Source organism: Pantherophis guttatus, chromosome 8 (genome assembly GCF_059756535.1).
Source record: "Pantherophis guttatus breed Tessera chromosome 8, ASM5975653v1, whole genome shotgun sequence".
NCBI classification, from domain to species: domain Eukaryota; kingdom Metazoa; phylum Chordata; class Lepidosauria; order Squamata; family Colubridae; genus Pantherophis; species Pantherophis guttatus.
This window is the reverse complement of record NC_142070.1, coordinates 29124706-29152500: the sequence shown is the minus strand read 5'-3', so window position 1 is coordinate 29152500 and position 27795 is coordinate 29124706. Positions and strand designations below refer to the sequence as shown.

Genomic DNA, 27795 nt, shown 5'->3' with positions numbered 1-27795 from the left:
ACTATGTAGAGGCAAATATAAATATGTTTTTATGGAGTTTTTAAAAAATTAAAAGCAGAAATGACAAAATGTTTTAAATGTGCATACATTTTGTATGTCAGTATGAGTACAGCATAGGGGCAGTTAGGAAATTAAGATTTATTTATATTATTTTAAAATACTTCCTCCCTTCCTTTCTTCCTTTCTTTCAAAATTTAGGGACTCAAATCCTTTCCACTTTCTTTTTTGACTTGGTCATTCATTATTTTTTCCTTTAGTTTAAAGCAGTATTTTTTGGATAAAATTAAGAATTGGCTTTATTAAGCTTCCTTTCCTTACCTCCTGTCTGCCCTATATCAATTTAGCTCTGGAAGTAATTTATTTCAGGTTATAGTTTCAGTGAAAGAAGCAGATCTTAATATTTTGCTAAACTTTCAATGTTGACACCAAGTATGTTAAACACAATCTATGATAAGAGTTTCTGTCGTATAAATACTGTGTATAACTTAGAACACCAATTATAAGGAATAAATATTATAATACAATATATAATCAAACTATAATGCAGTATTTTTCAGTTTTGACAGCTTTAAGATGGGTGAACTTCAAATCCCAGAATTTCCCAGCCAGCATTACACTGGGGAATCTTGGGAGTTGAAGTCCACCCATCTTAAAGCTGCCAAGGTTGAGAAGCACTGCTATAAGGAGTAGTAGAACAGATTTATTTGTATATCTCCTTTATTATTTTTATAAACAATTCAAGTCCATGGACATTTTCAGCACACCTCGTCCTCCTATTTTCCTCACAATAATAACCCCATGAGGTGGGCTGGGTTGAGAGATAGAATTAATGGCCCAAAGTGACCCAGTTGGTTTTCATGGCTAAGATAGAACCAGCATATCAGGACATTCTAAAGAGTAAATTTTAACTACATACATTATTCATGCACAACCCTGATAAAAATCATATTGTAAACAATTGTTAAACAAAGAAGCTTTTTTACTAGTTTGTATGGCACATATAATATTCCTTGCAATTTTACCCAAACAGTTTCAATGTGCATTAGATTACTAAGTGGACCAAATCACACCACAAACCTGATAGATAAGTGGAGGTATACTGAAGCCTCCCGTTATCAATCATCTTCTAATATTTGGGTGGGACATTATGAAGATCATATAGGTCAAGATTTTCTTTAATTTGAGAAATCCACATTATATGTTGGAGTGCATAACAGGAATTGTGAGAGGATATTTTACAGATTCTTTAAATATGGCTGACACGGTAATTATGATTACTTACATTGTGTCCATAAGCAGAAAGTAAACTATTCTTCACTCATATTTATATATGTAATATGCATGTAATATATATATGTGTGTGTCCGTGTGTATGTATAGTTCTAGTATATATGCAAACTTCCAAACAAAATACTGGATTGCAACTTCCTAGTTGTGTTTTAGGAATAACATACATGAATCTCACAGGCATTTCTAGAAACAGCTATAATGCTAGACTTTACTTTGAAGCATGCAGGACTTCGTTTTATAAATCAAGCAAATTAATCTTAAAGAAATGCAAATTATCATGCCATGAAGAGAAACTGGGCATGTGCCATGTTGAATTCAGCTTTTAATACACTTAGGGTTTTAAAGGTAAAAACAAAAACAGATTTATGCTGTACAGAAGAGTTAATACCATCTTACTGTGGGCTGCAAATTATAACAGGATTTGGTAGATCTCAGTACTGAAGCTAGAATGTCTGTTCTCAATTACTAGACCCTTTTAGGAGCCTACGAACTATAGTTTGAACTAACTTCAAAGCTATCACACAATGCATTAAAGTAATCAATCCTGATTTTCAAAAAATGCTATAGATGCTAAGCCTAAAACACTGAAGAGCCTTCCGGTTCTTAAAATCAAAATTCTCTTCTTTTCTTTTTTAATTTATTGGATACTGATTAGTCCGTTATTACAATAATATACAATATTATAGTATTTAAAAATTATGACTGGAATCATCAAGAAAATCACCTGTGCTTAACAGCAACAAAACTTTCATTATGGTATATTCTTCAAAGCTAAGCTGCAGACGAACAAATTGAAGGCTGATCTGGTGCATTCCTTGGCATAATTCAAACATTGCAGATTGCCGCATCCTTTCTCTGTAAAAGACAAGACACGGGTAAAATAAAGATATGCTGAAGTTTTCAAATGTTTTATTGTTTAATGTTTTGTATTGTATTTTTGATATGCCCTTTAGTGCATAGAATTGTTATACAGTGAAATGGATGACCATGTACATCAAAATTAATGATTTATTCTAATTAAGATAAAAATAATTTATGCTGTTGTCATCATTAGGAAAAGAAGATAGACTTTTCCCTCAAGGATCGTTTTCATCTCATTAATAATTGTATAGACTACACTCAGATAACATGATAAAACACTGACTGAAGTATGATCCTGTCAAAATTAATACCTCATAAGTGTCAATGGATTCTCTTTAGACTAGAGAGAAGCATGCAAAAGCTTTTCTCGTGAAGGTGGCTAAATATTTGGCGGGCTGCTTAAGTGACTCAGAAACATTTTGAATGAAAATGTTCTTTTCAATCCAGTTCAATACAGATTTAAGCCCAGGTTTGGAATAGCGAATGCTTTGGGTACTCTATGGGAATTTTTTTTTATCAAAAAGAGAGAGTGGAGAATCATTTGGATCTACGGTATGTTCTGAATAAAGGAATTATTTCACACTGCTTCTATCCAAATATGATTGGCCATTGGTTGGTTTAGGAAGATTAGAGTCCTGTTTATAAACAGCCTAAGAAGTACAGTACGAGATTCATCTAACATTTTTATTTTATTTTATTTAATATTTTCTCAAAACCACTATAAAGAGTTTTAGGTGGGTGCAAACTGAAGATCATGTAATGATAACAGCCAGTTTTACCTTCCCTTTTCAAGAAATCAGGCTGAGATATTGGATGTCTTCAACTGACTATATAACAATTAGATGAGATTATAGAATTCAGAAAACAACTAAACAAACATAATAAGTAGAAAACAAAATAATAAATCCTATAAATATGATAGGGGCCCCAGAAGTGCATCAATGAACACATTAACTCCAAGCTCTGGAACAGAGCCAGGTCTTAAAAGAGCTTTTCAGAACCCCAGGAGAAAGGGCACTCTTTTAATCTCTGGGGCAATGCTCCGAGGCAGCAATGGAGAAGACACTTTTCTAAGGCCCTGCAAAATGACAATGTTTCATAGAAAGGACCTTGACTGCACTTGCTCTGCCAGGACATACAAGCAGGCAGAAGAACAACAGATCAACTATCCTACGGATAATCAGGCCCTGTGTCATGAAGGGTTTAGCAGGTTGTGACCAGCTCCTTGAATTGTACCCAGATGCCCACTGGCAACCCATGCTGCTCACATAGCAGTGACACATGGGTATAACATGTAGCACCTGTTATTGCTTATGCTGCTGCATTTTGTAATTGTAGTTTCCAGATAATCTTCAAGGAAAGTTCTCTGTAGATCACATTGCTATAGTCCAATCAAAAGGTGACCAGATTGTGAGTGACCATCTGAAGGACCTCTCAGTTGAAGAAAGCAGCAACTCGTACACAAGATGAACCTGTGTAAATCCTCCTGGCCACAGTTGTGAGTCCAGAGATCTCTTAACTTGTGGACCAGCCTTAAATGGGAAGGTGCACCACCATCCAAGATCATATACTTGATCTGGGGAGAGGGGAACAACTAAAGACACTCAGTCTTATTAGGACTGAGCCAAAGTCTATTTCTCCCAATACCTGAACAACCTCCAGGCATCAGATTAATACACTGACAGCTTCACCTGTCAACCCCAAATTGAGATATGGAGCTAGTATCACTGAACAAACAGATAAAGCCATTCAACTTTAACCAAAGACAAATTCCTTGTGTGTCAAATCACTTGGCCAATAAAGAATTCTATTCTATTCTATTCTATTCTATTCTATTCTATTCTATTCTATTCTATTCTATTCTATTCTATTCTATTCTATTCTATTCTATTCTATTCTATTCATTATCTGTTTCATATCAAGCAACAAAGGGGAGAGTGTTGAATCCTGAAGGGCTATATAGACAGATTATGGGCATGCCCTCCTCTTCTCTGCCCATATAAAGTTTAATATTAAGTTCATTTTTCTAACTAGAATTAAGGCTCACATATGAACAGAAGATGTCGATAGTAATATAATTATAAAGTAAAAGTTAGTATCTCCATAGAGAAGTAATGTATTTTTCATCTGCAAAAGCAAAGGCAAAACAACAAAATGAAATAAAACAAATCCAAAGGTTGGCCTATGAGTCAAACACGAATTACACCAATTCATTGATTTCTGCACCATCCTAGTACAATGTGAAAACATAAAGAGAAAAGAAATCATACAAGCTATTTATTTAGAAAATTTATATTGCTGCCTACTTGCACATGGAGACTCAAGGCGGCTTACAGGACATAAAAACACAATATAAAAGAAATAAAAATAATAATAAAATAATAGCCCCCCACCCCATTAACAACATAATTTCTTCCAGAATCAGGTAATGCGTAATTCCTTCGAGATGAATAAAGATTGAACTTTTCAAGTAGTTAGTAACTTACATGCAAAGGACAGTTGCACATTATTGTCACTGTTGAAATGAAAGTAATTCCTCAATTTCAGCAACTGTCCAAATGGGCAGTATTAACATAACCCATTACATACAGCGTAAGGATTGTAACAGCCACTATGAAGGACGGATAGAGCAAATACTAGCAGAAAGGATCCATGGATCAGCAGTCGGGATACATGATAAAACTTTAGTTTCATAGCTCATGGACAGACTCAACCATTGTTTCAACTGGGAAACTGTGAGCATCCTAGACCAAATTAAAACCATAAACACTACCAAATTCCTGGAAGCTTGGCATTCAGACCAATCAGCAATCAACAAATACATAGAGATAAATCACATTTACACATCATTCAAAAGAGACAATGAAAAAGTTAAGAAGGAAATAAGACCAGATCCTCACCAGTAAACCACATTGAGTCATGCTAGTATAATGAGTTGCATAGAAATTTGATAAATTAATTAATTAATCTGGAATTAGCACTAGTTAAACAATCAAGCAGAAAATAATATACTAATCAAGGAACTTTCATAGAAAAAACAACAATCTCACAAATATTGGGAGGGCAAGCTACTGCATATAAACAGGAAGCAAACCCCACATTCACTAGCACTGCTGATATTACCTAGTCAGGTAATGAAATGTTTGCAAGCAAACAGCCAAGTTCAGAGAGCCCCAAGAATTTCACAGATCAAGCCTGAACTACATACTGTATATACATTCTCTTCATTGGAACATCTCTAAGATTTCTGCACTGGAGATTTCAAATGAGTTAAGTATTTCTGAAAACTAGGAGATAAAATTCTTGGATAAGCATGTGTTAAAATAGAATAAACAATAGAAATATATTTGCTGTTTTGAAGAATTTGTTAAAATGTAGTTATCACTTCCTGGGTGGAATAATGAAAACAAAACAAAACAAAAAAACAACCCAGCATACGTTTGAAGTTTGGTAGGAGACAGCTTCAGAACTTTCGCAATTATCTGCATTGCTTATTCTCAAATGAGGAGGATATTGTTATACATTGAGTTGTATCGTATATTGAATATATTCTCCTATAGATAGAATGATGTAATCTTGACTAGGTTTTCAAATACTAAACCTATTTCTATCTAGGCTTAAAATTACATTAGTTGGCATCAATCATCACAGCAGCTTAATCTGCTGGCTTTTCTATAGCAGGTAAGCCTTTGACCTTCTTCTTATCTTCCATCTTTCTTCGGTTCTGTTGAGCGCTTTTTGCACCGAGTACAACTGCCACTGCTCTATCTTTAGCCCACTTCTTCAGGTAGCACCCAAGAATTTATTTTCAGCAGCCTTTATCACTTGATCATGAACTATTAAGATTTACTAGTCCAAACTGGGTTTTGCTAAAGCCAACAATCTACCTTCAACACCAAGGTTTCCATCTCCATCTAATCTGATAGTAATCAGATACATTTCCTGCCTTTCCCCCCTCCACACAATTCTTTTTTTTCCAACCCTGTGTATGCGAGTTCACTACCCTTTTCTGTGCCTTATGAAAATCTAAACTATCTTCTATTCCCCGCATCTTATCTACAACAGAACGTAAGTTTAGTACTGTTTAGGGTGTTTGGATAAATACATGAAGAATAAGCATGATGTGATGGTATACAGTGCATTATATAATGCACTGAAGAATCCAGAAACTTGGATAAACAGATGCCAATTAAATAATCAGCAAAACCGAACCACTGATAAATCATGATCCAGCTCCTAATTTGGAGTTGAGATGTTCTTGCAATACTTTCTGGCAAGATATTTCCTAATAAATAAATGCTCCCTCACCCATATTATTTCTAAAGCCTACCTCTCTGACTTGGATTGAGTTGTATTAAATTAGCAGATTTTTCTGCTATACTGTAATTCCAACCCAAAGTAAAATACTACTTAATCTTTCGTTTTTATAATTTTACTCAAAATTAACACTTAAAATTGGTATTTTAAAAAATTATCATAATAATTATTCACATATACTGACATTTTCAGTTTAAAGTCCCCAGATTATAATTGTAATTCTTTCAGATTAAATTTCTATCTTTGTTTCCTGTACACCATTCCATATTCACTCATAATATGCTCAATACAGTTCTTTGAAACAACACATATTTTAAAAAAATGTCAGTTAGTGCTCTTTTTCCTTTTACTGGTATTAAAAAAACTCCTACTTTCCAGTATTTGTCAACAGAGTTTAAAGCATTATTTCAGTATTACATAATGAAAATGTATTTCATCCCACCTATAAAATTCAATCTTTCGCTATTCATTTATTCCATATAGATGCTTCAGCAATCATAAATGTTCTCTTGGTTATTCTCTTTGATCATTATGATTTCTACAACAGCAGAAAAAATCTACTTGAGGAGCAGAAAATCTACTTGAGGAGCAGAATTCAATGGCATTTACAGTTGATTATTTCACTTATTTATTTATTTATTTATTTTATTTATTAATCAAATTTCTATACCGCCCTATTTCCGAAGGACTCAGGGTGGTGAACAGCCAAGATAAAATACAGATAATACAAATACTAAAAAATCCCTTAAAATTATTAAATATTTTGGCCGAAACACAGATTAAAACACTCAATTTATAAAATCACGAATTAAAAATTTAAAAGAGGAGAGTTAGGCCAGGCCAGCCTGCTGAAATAAAAAAGTTTTGAGAGCATGACGAAACGTGCGCAGGTCCGAGATCCTGACAATTATGTACTAGATTGAGTTTTGCAAGACCAGAATATTAAATATATCAGAATAAACTATAGTGCTATGTAGAGATCAACTACATTTGAAAACAAAATGAAACAACATATGACGGGCATGAGAGCTCAATAGTTAAAGATGCTGAGCTTGAAATCTGGAAATCTGACCACCCAGATTCGAGACCAAGTTCTGCCAGATGGGCTGAGGTCCTTTACTTGTGCCAGTTCCTCTCCATCTAGCACTTCATAAGTATGCAAATGCAAGTAGATAAATAGTATTATGACCCAAGTCACACACATGGCAATAAGTGCTAGTAGAATATGTTTACTGCACTACTCTACTTATTATAGCAATATCTCCCAAAATCTCCCAAGTCACAAATTCTGCTTCCAAGCAGTTCAGTGAATAAATCCAAGTAGTAAGTTCTCAAGCAAACACAAACCCCAAGGAAGCTTCCCAGGGCAAGTCTAAATCCAGATGCAAATCCAAGCCCAAATCCAAGTCCAGGTCCAGGAAAAGCCGACAAAGCAAACTCAAGGATCATAGTGCAAAACCAGGATGCAGGAAGCACGGAGCTGACGATGATGATCAGGAAAATGAATGGTTATTTTTGCCAACCGCTCCATTCCACATGCCTTATTAAGTAACGACAAACAGGTGTTTCTGACTGGGAGGGGCAAGGCTGCTTCCTCACAAGCAGCCTTGCTGACCTCCTCTGAGCTTCCAATCTCTCCGCTCTTCATGTCTGTGGATCAGGTGGAGTGGCAGCTGTTCCTCATCAGAGGCAGCTTGTTACTAATCCTCAATTTAACTGGTGCCTCTCCTTCCTGTTCTTGAGTAGGTGGCTGTCCATCCAGTCAATTGCACCCCGGACCTGCCTAATGGACCTGAGAATGCAACTCTTCTATCCCCGGGCTAAGTATTCCAGGGATCTGGACTATGCCTAATGGGTATGGTTCCAGGTCATCCTCTTCCAAGTCAGTAACTGATGGGGACATCGTAAATAGATACCACTTTGGTGGGAAGGTAACAGGGTTCTGTATACCTCGGCATATAGTCATGCTGGCCACATGACCACGGAAATGTCTTCTGACAACACTGGCTTCCTCAGCTAAGAACCGGAGGTGAGCACTTGCCCCTAGAGTCAGAGATGACTGGACAGGGGAAACCTTCACCTTTACCTTTACCAACATATATGCTATAAAACCCAGTTTAGCAATGAGACAAATTATGCCTGCTGATTGACTGAGTATTAATCCCCTTCTGAGAATGAAAGAATAGCCTAACATAAAGCAACAGAAGGGATGATGCCTTTACATCACAATTTTATATATGTGGACGTGTAATATTTCTACAATATTAATAGCACACTAGCTCTGAAGAACTGGGCATAGGTTGGAAAGATAAAGGAACACTTTAAACTAAATATAGGACCCTTATTTCTGCTCTAGGAGGTCATCAATGGACACTGGTTATGTCTCTTTATATTAGCTTTATAATATTAATGGGAATGACAGATCAGTAAATATGAAACTGCATATGAATCTCATAACAGAGCTATATGATCTTTTGTATGCTTTTACACAGCCCTTGCAGGATTTCAAATGAGAATAGATAGGCTCTTTGTATTATAACACAATCTACCAATTTACATAACTGATATAGCTCCCATAAAATTTTTAGAAAATGAAACACCTATTTTTATCTTATACAGTAATTTGCATACCTTTTTTTAAATGAAACTGATAATTTTAAAATATAAAATGAAACGTTTTGTTAACTTTTTATAATTGCATACATGATGAAGATTATGTAATTGTGAACCACTTGAAAACGCATTTGCTCGAGATATAGAAGCGATTTCCATAACAGCAGGAGTTCTGTATTGCTGATTGTGAAAACTGGTGGTGTTATTGTTGTAGCCTTGAATGGACCAAGTTGAACATAGTCCAGAAGATCATAGCTGAGGCAACATTTTGTTCTAGGACACTATATGTACATGTAAGTAACTATTACTCTTTAAGTTCCCAACTTTAAAGCCAGGAAGAAAAAACAATATATTAGTTCAGAAAGACATTTCCATTTTACAGCAAAAGTTTAATTCAGAATTAGCTGATATATTGTGTATGCTTTTCCTGACTCATGTCTGCAGAAACACACTAGGGTAGCAGTACAATGGTGGGTTGCTCCCAGTTCGGACCGGTTTGCAAGAACCGGTAGTAAAACTGACGGGAGGCTCCACCCACTGACCCGGACATCATCATAAATGATCTGTGCATGCACGATGTGAACCGGTAGTAAAGGTAAGTAGAACCCGCCCCTGTAGCAGTATCCAGTTTTGGGGAGGTAGCAAACAAATGTGGAGTTCTTGGGTAGGGATAATTACACAATACTCATATATCAGAAGGTATGCAAAGAACTGGGCTAGAGACCTCCAGCATTTAATTTTCCAGTAATGCCTTTGAGATTGAGATTATGGCTGAGGGGCATTGTGAAAAATATCAATTAGATTAATGCTTTGCTTTGCAGCAAATCAATTTTTACCCAAAGTAAAAGAATCCTAGCAGACACAGTAGTGCATGTTGATAGGTAATTGACTGAAATCAGGAACATGTTGGGGGCCCAAGCAGTACAAATATAGTTTGATGGTGTGAAATGTTAGAAAACTTCTGTTAAGCCTATTTATTCTGTTTGCACTGTATTTGCAACTATCCCTGGGTGATAATGAAACACATAAACCTTTAGATTCTAAGAATGCTAATAAAAGCAAAATTCTTCAAGTTAAGTCTGAGAGTATTTGTTTGACATAATACAATAGAGGTCATAAATTGTTATAGAGATCTCAATGCAGGTTGAACAATGGCACTGTAGCCCTTCTCCTCTGTATATCCTGTTGTGTGATGTCATATGATTATCAATAGTGATGAATCGTCTTCTCTATAAGTAAACTCTTCCATATGAGCTGAAAATCTGCATTATTCAATTTCTAGCTCACATAGAAGTCTTTGCATGCACAATTGCTCCCTACTGCAGATAACTACCTTGTAACATCTACAGCTGGATACTGAATAATGGGAAAATGCACTTAGTCTTCTTGTTGAATTCTGCATTGGAATGTAATCCTTCATCATGACTAAAATAATATGTAAACCAATAAAGAAGAGGAAGAGGAACAAAGGAAAGATTCAGTTGAAAGCATTTGGTAAAAATACAAAGAATGAGAAATAACAAACCTACAGCTATAGGGGAAAAATCAATGCAGTCAAACCTCAAAAAATTGTTATCAATTATTTTATTTTTCATATAAAAAGCAACAAGGGAGATCTGGTGAACTAGATCACCAACAGGGAACGATTGATTAAAGAATGAAAGCAGTGCAAGCTTAAGAGGAATTGATCACATTATCTTGAGGCTTGCCATATTCTCAAAAAAGAAATTGGAGCATAGTTGTACCTGCACCCCAGATTTTAAAAAAAGCCAATTTTATTAAGTTTATAGAATTATAAATTGAGCCCTTATGGACAAAAATACAAAAGAAGTCTAGGAAAGTTGGCAACTTCTGAATAGTAAGATACTAGAAGTCTAATTTCATAGCATTTCAAAAAGAATGGCATCTTAGAGTTAAAAGGGACATTTATAAGAATTAAAATGTAAGTGTAATCATTAATATTATATATTTGCTGCTGACTATCAGCAAATATATAATATTCACAGAAAACAAGTTAGAAGGCTAAAAAAACCAAAGGAACCTACGCTTCCAAGGGAAGCTAAAAGCAAGAAAAATGGCTTTTTCAATTATGACAATAGTAAAAGAAAGAAAAAGGAAGGAAGGAAGAGGCCCACTCCTAGGAGAAAATGGTAGGATAATAAATAAATAGAGAGCAAGCATGCAGAAGTCTTCAGCTCCTCATTTGCTTTAGTCTCCCACCCCCCAATGAATTCAAATATAACTGCTCAGAACCACTAACAAACAGAGGAAGTGAAAAATCAAGGGTAAATAAAATTAGGGTTAGGAAATATTAGCGATCAATTCAAATCTCCATAACAAGAGCAATTACATCCAAAAGTTGTAAAGGAACTTGTAGATGTCTTTAGAGTCCCTTCCTGTGAACTTTAAGAAATCATGGCAGATGACTGGAGATAGGTAACTGTTGTTCTACTCTTAAAAAGAAACAATATAAACCAGGTCAGCTTGACAGTAATACTGAGCAAAATTCAGAAACAAATCATTAAACAATTGGTTGGCGAGAATTTAGAAAGGAATGCATTTCTTGGCAGGAGCCAACTCTCTCTCTCCAATTTAATTGCCTGGGAAATAGAGTGGATGTAGTATTTTATCCCGCCCCCCGCTCCCGAATTATATATTTTTAATTGTCAACTCTTAGGTTTTATTGTACACCACCCAGAGTCACTTTTTCATGGGATGGGCAGTCATATAAATTTGATGAATAAATATATAAATTAATACATGCACATCAATAAAGCTTGATAAAGTCTGCCACTTGTACTAGGGAAAAGGGCCCTGTTTTAGCTATTTTAAATTGATTCAGAATTGTTTGAATAAACATATAAAATACAGATCAAATGACAGGTTAAGCTGGAGGGAAGTGTCAAATGGTGAGCTGTTAGGTTCTGTTCTAGGTCTTATGTTGTTCAACATATTTATCAATGACCTGAATGAGGGTTTGGAAATATTATTACCATATTTACAGATGACACAAAGAGAAGGGGAATGGAAAGTATCATAGAAGGCAGTATCATGTTGCTGGAACGGTGGAAACAACAGGCAGTAATCAGTCACTATTAAATTTGGTAAGGGCAAATGTGATGTGTAATATTTGGATAGGAAAAAGCAGAAGCATGAATGTAGAACAGGGAACCATACATGCAAAAAAAGTGTTTTTTGTTATGAGACAACCATGTAAAGTAAATGGTAAAAAAGCAACTGTAATTGAATCTACTGAAAAAAGATGTCAAAACCAAGATATGTCCATTGGCCAAATCCCATCCATATTGTACTGAGTACTGGGCATCTCATTTTAGAAAAAATATTGATGAGATGGAATATATTCAGAGAAACAACCAAGTTGATAAAGGACCTCAGAGGAAAATCATATGAGGAACATTTGTAAGTGTTGGGCATTTTTAGTCTGGAGAAGAAGCAAACTGAAGTATCCAAAATAATGTTGTCGTCTATCCTGAAACAACTGAATTTTTTAAATAAATTTTGTTAGACTACATACAGCTACTCAAAATAATTGATTAGATTTATGGAGTTTCTCAGTCATCCAGATCATAGTGATTTCCAAGGTGCTTCCCCCCACCACCCAAAAAAAGCCAACTGGATTGTTTTTTATTTGAGGAAAAAGAAGACATTTTCACTTCTTATCCAACAACCATCAGCTGTTATAAACATCATCTTCCTTTTCCTCAGATAAAAAACAGTCCAATTCAGTGGTGGGATTCAGCCAGTTCTCTCCGGATTGCGTGAACTTGTAGCAGCGATGCCCGCCCACCCACCCAAATGTAATGTGTGACTACTGCACATGCACAGAGATGGCAATTCCAAAGGCAATTGGACCAGAAGTGGGATTCACTTACCTTCCCTACTGGTTCGCAAATGTAAGTAAGTGAATCCCACCTCTGGTCCAATTGCCTTTGGAAAAAAAGCACCTTTCAGACAATTGATTAGACTAGATTAAACTATTTAAATTAGCCTTTTTCCAATTTTTAACTTTTCAAAAACAGTTCGCCAAAGTGGCCAATATCAATCCCCCCAAGGATCGATGGAACTTTCCATTAATGTTGTTGTTATTTGTAATGGTATTCATTAAAATAGTATTTATCAAATTATTTTCATATAATAACTGTTTGAGGATAAATGAAAATCTGAAAATTCATGAAGGAGTCATTGGGGTGAAAAGTTTGGGGACCACTACGCAAGAGAAACCCTTGGAATCAAGTCTCAGGGGACCCGTGCATAAAAATATGAAAACTATACAATACAATTTAGTCCCAACCTACAATGTTTACAACACCAAAGCAATAGTCTGACAGATAAGCAACAGCATGTTAAATTATTCCCACCATCCAAGTGCTAGCAATATATAGCACACAAAGTTAAAAAATGATGATAGTTTGCAGAACATCTAGCAATGTCTCAGAGAACTGTAGATTTTCACAGAAAATCAGTTGACAAAGGCTGATCTGGATAATATGTTGCCCTGTTATTTTTATAAAAATAGTGTGACAAAGAAAAAAACTGGACTTCTGGTACTGAGACTTCATTACTAGCTCCAATAATCTTCTAATTATTTAAATACTTTATTAATACCTAACAGGCACAACCATTGGAGGTTCACCTATATTAGGTTTTAGGTAAGTAGAAGGGTGAAAAAATAGCCATGTATTTTAACATAATGCAAAATTTCATTTACACAAAATTCATCTCAATCCAGCGCAATTAATATATAATAGATCTCCAGTGTCAGATTAATTTTACTGCACCAAGCAACTCTTAAAAGTATGATTGAGAGTTTTTAGTTTTCATAAACAGCATCTGAGGAACTATTAAACATTTTCTGCAAGTAACTTTGTTTGATTTTTTTTCTCCACTCTTAGGGCACAAAAGGTAGTTTAACAACCTAAAACAATTTCAAGAGTAATTTGCAATATGGTATCTGTTGCCGCTGTTCCATTAAAAAAGAGAATAATTATATCAAAGTAGCTCACTTCCTTCACATGAGCTTCAGCAGTATTTTTGATTTGAATCCTTGTTTTTATGGCATGGCTAATATAGACAAGATTTAATGTTTCTAGGTAGAAAAGGAAGGAGCCCACAGCAATGAAATAAATGACACTTACAATTATTGCTGTATGATATAAAAAAGGCTTCTTCCAAAATTAGTAATTGTCATTGTAATGAATTTACACTGAGCTCCTGTGTACTCCTAACAAGAACAATTTCTCTCAATAAACTTTTTAAAAATAATGCAAATATTTTCAAATTGTGTAAAAGTAAATAGATATGTTGAATATTCTTTTTCTTTAAGTTACGTATTAGTTATTTGTCAAAGCCAATTAAATGTTGAAGCTTTGGAAGCACATACAATGACAGATGCAAATTAAAGATAAGGGCAAGAAAAACACATGTGAGAAAGATGTTTCCATATGCTCATTTCCCAGTGTTTGTATTCCTTCACAGCTTTGCATTCTATATGTATACATTGTAGCAGAGCTTTATTTTATAAACTTCCTTGGAAAAGCAAGCATTTATTGGATAACTTACTCATTAAAGACCAAGTCAGGAGCAAAATAAAGAAACTGGCTATTTGTATGTCTGTATGATCTCCAGCTCAAGGCAAATGACGATAAACACATCCAAGAATACTGTATTAAAGTAATTTGGTCCTCAAGAGGCAAGTTTCTAAATCCTGAAAAGAAAAAGAAAAAAAGGATTAGTAAATCTTTAGTAGCAAAAGAACTCCTTAACACCCAGAAATACAAACACGGATTTAGCCCTGTCAGGAAACATAAATTCTAATTTTAAAACTTTATCTTATTGATGTGAAAAACATTTCTTCATGAAGCCTCCCAAAGGTGCTTTTTCAGGAGGCAACTGGACTTTCTTGTTTTTTCTTTTGAAGAAACAAGAAAGTCCAGTTGCCTCCTGAAAAAGCACCTTTGGGACAACCATGACCTGGATGATTGCGAATCTATGCAGACTCATGAAGCCACCTATGCATGGAACAATTATTTTGCAGTGATCTGTGTCTGGACTGAAAATCTGTATTTCAGGCCAAACAATTTGGGAAAGGATCAGGAATGAGCCAGGCAGATTGGTGATATACCACAATTAAGGAGAGGTTAGAAAGGGGAAAGCATTAAAAAGATATGGGGAGAGCAGGCAGCTCTGTTGGATATGTGGTACTATAACTCAGTCATAACCATTGTTATGGTTTTGGCTTTATCTGCAACATTTAAAATCCACCCTCTTTTGATTTTCTCAGTGTCTTATTTTCCATACTTCCCCTTAGCTATCAACAAGGTTCTTGGAATAAGAAAAAGAAAATGCAAGAGAGGTAGATAGTCTGCATCAGCTTGGAAATTCTATAACTGAAGACAAAAATATTGTTGATAACATGTGTAGGATAAGGGGAGGGAGGGTAAGAAAGGAGCTGGGGAACATCACCTGGCAGGCTGGTGAACTGGCCTTACAATGCGGAGGTGGCTTCTATAACAGAGCCCTGGTTAGTAATATTATGAGCTATATTTCAGGAAAAGATCTGAAACTGGTTATTCTCAAACACACATGAAAATATAAGATTTATTCTAAAAAGGGGCCAAAATTTCTGTTCACACTGCTATATTTTTGTATGTTCTAAGCAAATATTTATAACTTGTATAACAACAAAAACAACAACAACTTGTATTTTGGAAATACTCTGAGCATATGTCTATATTTATGGATATAAGTGGTATCATGCAGCTAACGTATCCTTTCTAAAACCTCCAGATATTTTTAGATTATATCTCCCACAATGCCTGTTCTGAGAATTTGGAGCCCCAACCCACATGGAGGAAAACTGTACACATGTTTTCTAATGATGAATATATTCTTTATACAAAAGAAGTTCTAACACATTCTTTTGAGCAAAGCATACCTTAAACTCAGAATGGCCATGTTAAAAAGTAAGAGTAGTCTTACAGAGTTCCATTACCTGGGAGGATCTTTGCCCATTTTACCACCTGAATCATCTGCTTGCCAGCAAGACGATTTAAAGTGGAGAGCAGGTGTTCCGCTGTGTCTGGTTTTGAACTATCATATCCTGCATATACAATTTCAGGTTCGATGTTTTCTAGAACCATAGCAGGCGAGGGAGTAAGTGCTGGTGAAACTGCAGATAAGTGAGGAACAAGTGCTGTGTTCACAGAGGGTTCTTTTGCTGGAGCAATATATGTAATCCCTTCCTCTGGGCTTTGTGGTGGCTGCTGCTGCTGCTGCTGCTGAGGTGGATCTTCGTGGATACCTTTTAATTTGCCCAATTTTTTCGACTTCCGGGCTGTAGCAAAGATGAATCAGAAAATGGGGTAAGAATGTAGTTGTATCATACAACACCAGAAACTATCTTTTTTTTTTTAGCTATGTAAAACACACAAATGGCATTGGGAAAAACCAGGTCAATAATTGAATAATTATATAATATTGTATTATATAATAGCAATAGCATTTAGACTTATATACGCTTCACAGTGCTTTACAGCTTTCTCTAAGCGGTTTAGATGTCAGCATATCACCCCCAATAATCTGGATCCTCATTTTACCGACCTTGGATTGTAAAATGGCTGGAATCAACCCTGAGCCAGTGAGACTTGAACTGCCAAACTGCTGGCACTTGGCAGTTAGCAGAAATAGTCTGCAGGGCTGCATTCTAACCACTGCACCACCTCGGCTCTTAATAATAATTGAAACTCTTAATAATAATAGCAATATATTTTGAAGCAGGAAAGTGCATAGAGATTAAAGCAAATTATAACAGTATTCCATCGTAAGCCATTTAAGTTTCCCTTTATTAACTGAATCACTTATTATTTTCTTGCTCTTTTGTTTTGCAGTATTCTCAGCTAAGCTTTTTCTCAACTAGTTTTGAAATTGCACTTTATAATTCCTTTAAAATAATTAACAGAAATATTGTTAAGTGCAGCAACTCAAGTAACAGCTACCAAAATTATACTTTAAATCTTTATTACCTTCTCATATCATTAGTAACCTGGGTCACAAACTAAGAACTTCCAATAATTTTTTTCTTTTAAACAAAATTGCATGTATTCTGCAAATATTACTGTAGACCAAACCAACTACATAACTTTTATGTTCTTGAATGGCAAACAAGTCTGCATTATAGATTATTTTATCCAAACTCAATTACAATAATCCAGACACACAGATATAAATATGCTTTTTGGTATTATCTTATAATTTTTTTAAATAAAAATTTATAAGTATTTTTATAATTCCTTATTGACATTCCATTCTTCATAGTATAAACTTCATAAACATGAATTTATATTAATGTTATTTAAATGCGTCAATTGTTATATAAAATATTTTTTCAAAGAAACAGTGGCAACTGATATTTATTTATTTATTTATTTATTTATTTATTTATTTATTTATTTATTTATTATCTTCAGATTTGTCATTTAAAATGCATTCAGTTCAGTTGTAATATACCTTGGCCTATACTTCAATGGATTTCGAACCCCTGTGCTATGGACTGGTACCAGTCTGTGACCTGTCAAGAACCGAGCCACGGAAGTGGCAGGCGAGCAAGCAAGCAAAGTTTCATCTCCACATGCCCAGGATCTAGCTTGTGTGTGAAACCATCCTCCCCTGCACCGAGTCCATGGAAAAATTGTGTTCCCCAAAACTGGTCCCTGGTACCAGAACGGATGGGGATTGCTGCTATAGGTAATGTCAATTACAATACTAATGGGCACACATCAAGGACCTCACCCACACAGGATGTTACGAAACAGCTGACTAATCTGCAAACACCAACTCCATCAACTAATCAAGATGTAACAACACAGGCAACCAACCCGCTCACAGCAACAAAGGCAGTACCCCACACCTCCCCACCAGTATTTATAGAGAGACAGCAGCTCTGATCACGCTTTCCTTGCACAAGCACGAAGCCGAAGACACCAGCCTGAAGATGACGAGTGGGACCTCATCGAAACGTCACCAAGATACTCGCAATCGTACACGGGAAAAGACCTGAATACACCAAAACTTGCATACATACATATATACACACATTTCTATCTATATCATGTCTGTGAATGGGTAGAGCTAGATCTAGATATATAAAGAAATGCAACTAAATACATCATACAAAAGACATTGCCATCAAAACAAGTTATCAGAGTTGAAGTAAATGAAATCACACATTATTGGAAAAGAATAAAGATTAATTAATCCAAAGGAAGTTTTCCAATAAAAAATGTTAATTTGTTCTGTAAGGAAGAGAAACACAAGAATACCTTTAGTGGATCAGAATAATATCCACTAGCAAAAAAAATATTACAAACAGTTTATTGACCTTTGCGTAAGAAACAGGTTCTAAGTATTAAGGAAATAAAAACAGATCTTCAGAATAGGAACAAGACAGAAAGGGTTCAATTATATCCTAATAAAAAACAAAGAGAATAGTCACAGTAACTGATTATTTACTTCTATGAGGAAATGGACCAAATGTATTCAAATCATACTTATTAGTTCATAAAGTACATTGAAAACTAGGAGTGAAGAATAAGGATGTGACAGGACAACTTCCAAGATTTATCAAGCCTGCTGACAGTTATCTTTTCTCATTAATACATGCAGGGAGAAAAACACCAGCTAAAAGTGTATCCTTGAAAAACTTTTTAAAAATTGGGACATGAGACTTATCTGTTCTTCCAATATATGGAAGAGTGCAGGAAAGTGAAACAAAAAAAAAATACTGAAAATGATTGGAAAAGATACTGAGCAGAAATTTGTTTTCTGATCATGGCTGAATTATCCAGATGATGAATGGAGGATAAAATGTGTCAGAATATAAGTAAAAACAACATGAACTCTCTGTGCAAAATTACAAATATGATTTAAAAGATACAATAGAATCTAAGAATAACGATGACTGCGGTACATCAACAGAAACATACTATGGTATTTGTTCAAAAAAACCTGAAGCAATACTATAGAAAGAGAAAAGCATTTCCACTGAATGTTAAAAATATATTCAGAAAGCCTGAAGAATGGATTTGGCAATGCTGGATTAAAATAAGTGGAACAAAATAGAAGCCACATTGTTGTTCATGCCTATTCTTAATTTCTAGCCAAGGAGATGATACCAATAATGCTTTCCAAAAAGAAACTACAGATCTTTAAAAAGGCATTATATTGTAGTGATGAGAAAAACTCAAAATTTCTTAGATGAAAAAGTCTGTCAAGGATGATCCTTCCAGCAAGTTCTCCAGTCCAGTAGAAGAAGACACAAGAGGATCAGCTAATATGGACTTGATTTTAACCATAAAGAAGATTTAGTAGAGGAAATGGAAGTAATAGGACTTATGTAATGCTGGAGTTTTTGATTTAAAGAGAAACTAAAACATAATCAAACATATGTCTTAAACTTAGAAAAGCAAATTTTAGTAAATTTGGAGCCATGTTAAATAGGATCTCATAGCAGGAAAAATAATGGGAAAAAGAACTCAGGATAAGTTGCATTCCTCAAGAAAGAACTAATACAATCTCAATGGAGAATAACAAATGGAGGAACAAAAAAAGAACTCAAAATGGCTACACAGAAAACTTGAAAATAAGACAGAGGAAATGAAAGACGACCAAATCAGAAAGAAAGAATACAAGTTGGTAGAACAAAAGAGGTGCCTGTTGATCAAATAAGTTCCGTAATATAATAGATGATTTATTTAGACACAGTACATATAAAACATTTGATAAAGTATCCAATCACATACTGATTAGCAAGCTACTTAAATGTTAACCATATGGCATGACAATTAAGTGGATACATATTTAGCTCAAAAGCCCTTCTCTGTGGATTCTCATCAAATTAAAGAAAAGTATCAAATGGAGTGGACTAACGGTCATTACTGGATAATTTCATTAATTAATTAATTAATAGATGAAGAAGTGGAAAGAATTCTTATGAAATTTGCAAAAATTGAATGAAATAGAGGAGAAAGTAATAAAATTGATAGGTTCAATAAATGGGCTAAATGTAAGAATGAAATTTAAAACGGACATGTTCAACATTCTTCACTGAGGAAATAAACATCAAAAAACAGAGTTACTACATAGGAAATATCATATGATAATGATATTTTTAAAAATATTTTTAAACAATAGTTTGTTACAATAACAGTTTGGCACAAACTGAGCAATTGATGGCTGCAAAAAAAAAAAAAAGAAAAAGAAATTTTAGGTTTCACCAAGCAGTGATACCCAAATCTCGAGAAATAATTTATTTTCTCCTTATCAAAGTTTATTGGCGCAGTGAGTGGTACCAAGCACCATGTTCTATGAAAGATTCAGAGAAATTGGACAAAGCAATCGAATGATAAGGGAGCAGCAACTGATTTACGAAGAAGAACCAAAGAGGCTGAGTATTTTCCCTCAGGAAATGATAAGTGAGGGTAGATATAATAGCACTCTTCAAATACATGAAAGGGAGTCGCATAAAAGAAGACCGAGACCTGTTTTATCTTCTTCCAGAGTAGAGAACACTGAAAAATGCATTTAAGTTCTTGGAAAAGAAGTTCTTGTTAAATGTTAGAAGAAAGTTCCTAATGGTAAGAACGGTTCAACAACGTAAGCAATTAGCCAGGGAGGTGATGGGCTCTTCTTCAGCAGATGTATTCAAGTAGAAGCTAGACAGCCATCTCTTCATGACACTTTAATTTCGATGCCTGCATTTAGCAGGAAAGTAGACTCAGTGGCCTAAATGGCCCCTTTTAACTTTAGAATTCCAAGATATATTCTTTTCATTATTATGATTTTGGGCACAGTCAGCCAGATGTTTATATTTTTATTTGGTATTTTTATTCATCTATTGAATCCTTTCCAAGGACCTGGAAGATGCTGCTGTTTGGTGGTGTTAAAGGTATCTCTTATAATTAATTATTAGTTATTTATTAACATAACTTTATATGAAAAATTAACATGCATTTAGACTATACAGAATGTGAGCCTCTTTTTACACTGTATGAGCTGCAGTGGAGCAGTGGTTAGAGTGCAGTACTGCAGGCTACTTCTGCTGACTGCCAGCTGCCTGCAATTTGACAGTTCGAATCTCATCAGGCTCAAGGTCGACTCAGCCTTCCATCCTTCCAAGGTGGGTAAAATGAGGACCCAGATTGTTGGGCGCAATATACTGACTCTGTAAACCACTTAGAGAGGGCTGTAAAGCGGTATGTAAATCTAAGTGCTATTGCTATTGTTGTATAAGCTCTTTTTATTTAATAAAAAGTAAACATAAATGTAGATCTTTGTATGCATCATTATTCATTCACTCTGGAATAATATAATTATAATATAATTAAATTAATCAATAGGATGAAATCAACTGATTAATCAGACCCATATTCATATGAAATGTATAAATAATTGCTAAATGTAAACTATTTTTATGTATTAGCATACTATGTCAAATGTCTAGAAATGCACTTTTAAATTATTTAAGCAAGCTTTCTGAATTTTAAAATTCAGCAAAACAAACAGATCTTTTATTACATCCACCTTCACCCCACTTTCATTTTCCGGCACTATTCTCTAGCTAGCTTATGCATTGTCAGCCAACTCTCCTGCTAACTTTGTTCAAACAATTTTGTCTCAACCAGAGCCAAGAATGGTCCATTCTCTTTTCAACTTGCTCTCTTGTTGCTTCCACACCCAAATGTTCCCTTTGGCTGAACTTTTCAAGTCCTAGAAACCAATCCCTATTTTTCATTCTAGCCTCAAGATTCTCTTGCTCCACTCCTTGATTCCACCTCTTACTGAAGAGTAACTTTTATTTTTTTTATTTTTCTATTCTACAATAATAAGGATTCTTCTACCCATTTAAGCCATCTATAGTTTAAACCCATTACAACTTCTCATGTCTGAGTGATATATAATAAAGTACACTTTGCAGAAACTGCAGACAAAAGAAACTTTTACAATAAGTAACTACTAGTTACCATTTCTGTTCTGCAAAAATACAGATTACAAGTATTTGGCACAAGAAGATATAAAAAAACTACAGCCTTGTGATCATCTGGAATTCTGCAAGCCAGGTTTTCCCTACGTAGCCAAGGTTTTTTACTGAGCTGGAGCTACAAAAAAACCTTGGCTACGTAGGGAAAACCTGGCTAGAAGAAAAACATATATATATATATATATATATACATATATACATATATACATATATACATATACATATATATATACATACATACATACATATGTATATATATATATATATATATATATATATATATATATATATATATATATATATAAAATTGCAAATAAATGAAGAGATGCCTCTCTGTTTCTCTGATGTGCTACACTGAAATATCAGAGCACAAGAATAGAAAAATACAACTTTTTGAAGAGACGCATGAAATCAATATGTGTTATTTTACGTCATTCAGTTATACTCTGTATTTACATAAATTTGGGAGCTGCTTTTCATGGCAATGTAGGAGGAGAACCATGTCAAACTATGGTGCCAAAAGCCGGAAATCAAATAGGATCATTTCTGGCTAGCGAATTTTATTAAAAGGTATAAGCTTTTATGAGCTGTTAGTGAAGTCAGCCACAGATTATTAATGTTAGGCCTTTTAATAAAATGTGTTAGAAAGGTGCTGCAAGAATCCCTTCAGCCTTGATAGATGTTTGTGTGAAGCAACTAAGGAAACATATATCACAACATATATCATCCATCTCTTTTGTACACAACACACACATGCATATATGGAAAGGTCAAATCTTGCATTGCAATGCCACAATATAACTTCCATCAATCTGATGAAGCTTCCAGATTCAATTGCTGCTTTCACTTTAATGAGCAAGATAATTTTTTCCCTTCTTCTGAAGGAAGACTTATACAAATGCCCAAACACAAAAGATTCAGAAGTGAGGACATTCTGCATTCTGATAATCTCCAATTTCATTCAAGTTTTTAAGAAGAGATTGGACAACCATTTTTCTGAAGTGGTGTAGGGTTTCCTGCCTAAGCAGGAGTTTTGACTAGGAGACCTCCAAGGTCCCTTCCAATTCTGTTATTCTATTCTATTCATCTTTTTTTTAATGGGCAAAACTTTAATTATTCAGTTCCCTTTTAAAAAGTGAACTGGAAAGTTATGCTACTTATTTAACAGGATAAATATGAAATAATATAATTAAAATACTATCAGTATAGTTATGCAATTAAATTATACTTTCCCCATATTTTTACTATAATTAATTTTTTTCTAAGCTGGAACATAGCAGGAGATCTGGCAGATAATACATAGTTTTTGTCTGGTTAAACCTGATATTTTATTGGAATGTTTTCACAGCACTACCACAAAAACAATAAAACAAGGAAAGAAAATCCATCCAACATGTCCTATCCAATATTTCAGTCCAATTAGCTGCCTGATCTTCCACTAAAATTTCAGTCATCATCTAACTCTCATTGTTCTTATTCTGAACCATTGTTTATTTTTTTAAAATGAGAATGACAGTAAGATTTTATGATCAGTGGTGAAATCTAAAATTTGTTACTACTGGTTCTGTGGGTGTGGCATGGTGGGGGGGTAATGTGACTGGGTAGGCGTGGCCAATTTTTTTTTTTTTTACTTTTAAAACCATTTTTTCTACAGCCTCTTCGGTGAAGAGGTTGTAAAAAAAAATGCTTTCAAAAGGCTCTGACGATCCCAGCTGAGTTGCCTGATCAGCAGAGGCTTTTTTAAACGATCCAACTCAGCTTGGATCGTCAGAGGCATTTAAAAGGAAAAAAGGGTTTTTTGATCATCAGAGGCTTTTTTTTTACTTTTAAATGCATTTTTCCGGCTGAAGAGGTTGTAGAAAAAATGCTTTTAAAAGTAAAAAAAAAGCCTCTGATGATTGTGCAGCTCAGATGGGAATGGGGGGATGGCAGGGATTTTTGCTACCAGTTCTCCGAATGACCCGCCTCCATCGCTACTGGATTGGGCAATCCAGTCTGAACTGGGAGCATTTCACCCCCGTTTATGATGTTTTATAGAATGTCTCTTTCCCAGTAAAGGAATTCAGGACAGAGCTTCCAAGTTCATCTATCTAATACTAGTTTAAAAAGAATCAGGTGTAACATATATTTGCGAAATAAAATGAAAAATAATAGAAAGTACTAATAATCATAGTTTACTTACCTCCTAAATTCATTCCAGCTTGAAGACACTTCTGTAATCTGCAAGCTGGACAGTTTTTTCTTCGAATTTTGTCAATTATACAGTCGTTTCGTCCCGCACATAAATAATTGTGCTGCCCTGCAATAAATAAAAGACAGAATATAATAAATTCTTTATTTATTAAATAAATTATATAAAATATAAATTATTAAATAAATTCAATTTATTTATTAAATAAATTAAATTATAAAATATTTAACAATATACAATAAATAAACTGTTCACAATACAGACTTACAGCTCTAAACATGAAAGAATTCCTCTTCCAACTTTTATAACTTTTATTATTTTTAAATCTTCTAGAGCATTTTAAAATAACTGCTCATAACAATTTTGAAAACACAATATTCAATGTTGTGTTCAATAAATAATTAAATTAATAAATTAATCACACCCACATCCACATATTTAAAATCAGTGATACTAAAGGGTGAAACCTTATCATGCATAATATATTTCAGATGGAATTTTATAAAGTCCAAGAATGTATTATGATACAAACTTCAATGAACTCAAGTTCATTCAGATTGCCACATGATACTATCACAAATAAAGATATCTGAAGAGGTATAAAAAGGCTTTGTATGCCAAAGCGAATTATACATCACATCCTGTCAAAAACCAAGTAAAGCTTAAACATGCATGAAATAAGCATATCCACAATTGTATAGAAAGGCCTTCAACTGTGTCAACCATGTCAAGTTGTAGAATGTGATTGTTAAAATGGAAATCCAAGAGCATCTCATTGTCCCTATACAAACATATATGCAGCTCATGATGTCACACTATGGAAAGTACATGGCAAACCAGATGGGCTCCAAATTGGCAAAGGACTGATCCAGGTCTGTATGTGCTTTCATTATTTATACAACTTATAGGCTGAATAGGAACTGAACCATTGAGAAAAAATAACTTGCAAGACAATGGAAAGAACCACCAGTCTTAGAATTGATAATGAAATTGTACATAGCTTTCGTCTTTTAGGCTCAACTATCATCAGTAAATAAAAAGGCAATCAAGAATTACATTACAAACTAGATCTTGGTTGAGCAGCCATGAAGGCCTAGAAAAAGATAAAATGAAGAAGTGGAATTCTCTGTGATGCTCTGTAGAACTTGAAGGAGGATAGAAAATGTATGATGCTTTGGGACACTGGGGTTGGAGAAGAATCCTGAGAATACCATTGTATAACCATGCAAATAAATTAGTGGATAACTGAACAAATCAATCCAGAGTTCTCACTACAAATGCTCAGACTCAATTTATCAATTTGTCGATGTTTTTAGTCACAGCTTCGAACAGTGACCGATGGGGATGAAAAAGTAACTCTCTCTCTGTCTGTGTCTCTCTGTCTCTGTCTCTCTCTCTCTTACACACACACTCACCTGCTCACCATTAGTCACTTAGAACACATTGTATACAGAGGTGGGTTTCAGCAGGTTCTGACCAGTTCTGGAGAACCGGTAGCAGAAATTTTGAGTAGTTCAGAGAACCGGTAGTAAAAATTCTGACTGACCCAGCCCCCATCTATTCTCTGCCTCCCAAGTCCCAGCTGATGGGAAGGAAATGGAGATTTTGCAGTAACCTTCCCCTGGATTTGGGAGGGAATGGAGATTTTACAGTATCCTTCCCCTGGCATGCCCACCAAGCCATGCCACGCCCACCAAGCCATGCCCACAGAACGGTAGTAAAAAATTTTGAAACCCACCACTGATTGTATGCAATTGGTTTCTGCAACTTAGTGATTAGGCAAAGTGGTCACTAAGGGAAAATCTTGTGATTCTGACTATTTTAGTTCAGCTTTTTTTTAAAAGCATCAAAAAGATATGATCCCAAACAGCTACTGAACCCAAACACCGGGGAAGATTTCTGGAATTTGACTCATAAAGAAACTGGATAAAAGGACATGTCCTTTCCCCTACTTCCCTTAAGAATGCTCACCCCAGAGCTGGAATAATTAGCAAGAAGGAAATGGATGTTTGTATTTATATTAACTAAAAAGGAAGAGACTACAGGAAAGTGAGCTTTCACTGCGGAATGTGCATTGAAAGGAATGCTCCAATACCTGCTGTTTGCCTAGTACACTTGCAAATGGAAGCTACAAGTATTTTATATTTGCTTCCCTATTTCCCCCCCAGCAACATATGCATTGGGGATTAAAAAAAGTTAAGATGACAATCACAAATGAGCACCCAAAGCCATACCCTTTTGTATGTACATGTACTGTTCAAATTATGGGTATAATAAGAAAGTACAGAAACTAACTTCTTCCATAACACTAGAACTTAAAGTTATACAGACTAAATAATTAATAAGGAAGTAAACTACAGCACTCCTCATAATACATAGAGCTATTTTACATACAAAGATGAAAGGCTCTAATAAGATTTTGAAATATAAAATAACATTTTAAAATATTTTTTTAGTGTATCTGGGCATAAGCATAATAACCCTTTCTTTAAAAAATCTGATACACAGTGGAAAAATTGCAAATTACACAATGATCATACGTACGTTTTCATAAGGATGTTTTTCAGATAGGAAGCTTTAGTAGTTCTAAATCTGATTAGTCAATCTTATTTTAATCAACAATCAGGAAATTACATAAAAATATAAATAATAGGCTTAGTTGTCTGAACAACATTAGTTATTAGCTGTTGCCTCTTCATTGCTGGAAGTCAAAGTTGAACTTCTGTACAAGTGATAAATAAATGTACATTTTAGAGAACATATCAGGGGTGAAATGCTCCTGGTTCGGACCAGATCGCCCAATCTGGTAGCGATGGAGGCGGGTGGTTCAGAGAACCGGTAGCAAAAATCCCTGCCCACCCCCACCCCCACATGCCCAGTTGAGCCGCACAATCATCAGAGGCTTTTTTTTTTCCTTTTAAAAGCATTTTTTTCTACAACCTCTTCGGCCGAAAAAATGCTTTTAAAAGTAAAAAAAATAAGCCTCTGATGATCGCACAGCTCAGCTGGGGTCGTCAAAGGCTTTTAAAAGAAAAAAAGCCTCTGCTGATCAGGCAACTCAGCTTGGATCATCAGAAGCATTTAAAAGAAAACCCCCCCTTTTTTTCTTTTAAATGCCTCTGACGATCCAAGCTGAGTTGCCTGATCGTCAGAGGCATTTAAAAGAAAAAAAACCTCTGTCGATCAGGCAACTCAGCTGGGATCGTCAGAGCCTTTTGAAAGCATTTTTTTACAACCTCTTCGCCAAAGAGGTTGTAGAAAAAATAATTTTAAAAAAAATTGACCACGCCTACCCATCACATTACCATCACTACCACCAAGCCACGCCCACAGAACCAGTAGTAACAAATTTTAGATTTCAACCCCTGGAACATATTATAAATTATACAAATTATTATATAATTATATATTCTTGCTGTGTATTGACACTGAAAGAATAAGGTATATTTTCTGAACATCCCTATAGAAT

At 34.8% G+C, this 27795-nt stretch overlaps 1 protein-coding gene across 4 annotated transcripts in view; it reads right to left on the bottom strand.

Moving 5' to 3' along the window:
• NR3C2 (nuclear receptor subfamily 3 group C member 2) overlaps positions 1–27795 on the bottom strand; it is a 172828-nt gene that overhangs the window by 19375 nt on the left and 125658 nt on the right. For all 4 annotated transcript variants that reach the window (XM_060686873.2, XM_060686870.2, XM_087874516.1 and 1 more), the window contains exons 4-7: positions 24318–24434; positions 16094–16435; positions 14662–14806; positions 2015–2145 (exon numbers count right to left, since the gene is read on the bottom strand). In XM_060686873.2, coding sequence (XP_060542856.2) covers positions 2015–2145; positions 14662–14806; positions 16094–16435; positions 24318–24434 — 735 coding nt within the window. The remainder of the gene's footprint in view (positions 1–2014; positions 2146–14661; positions 14807–16093; positions 16436–24317; positions 24435–27795) is intronic.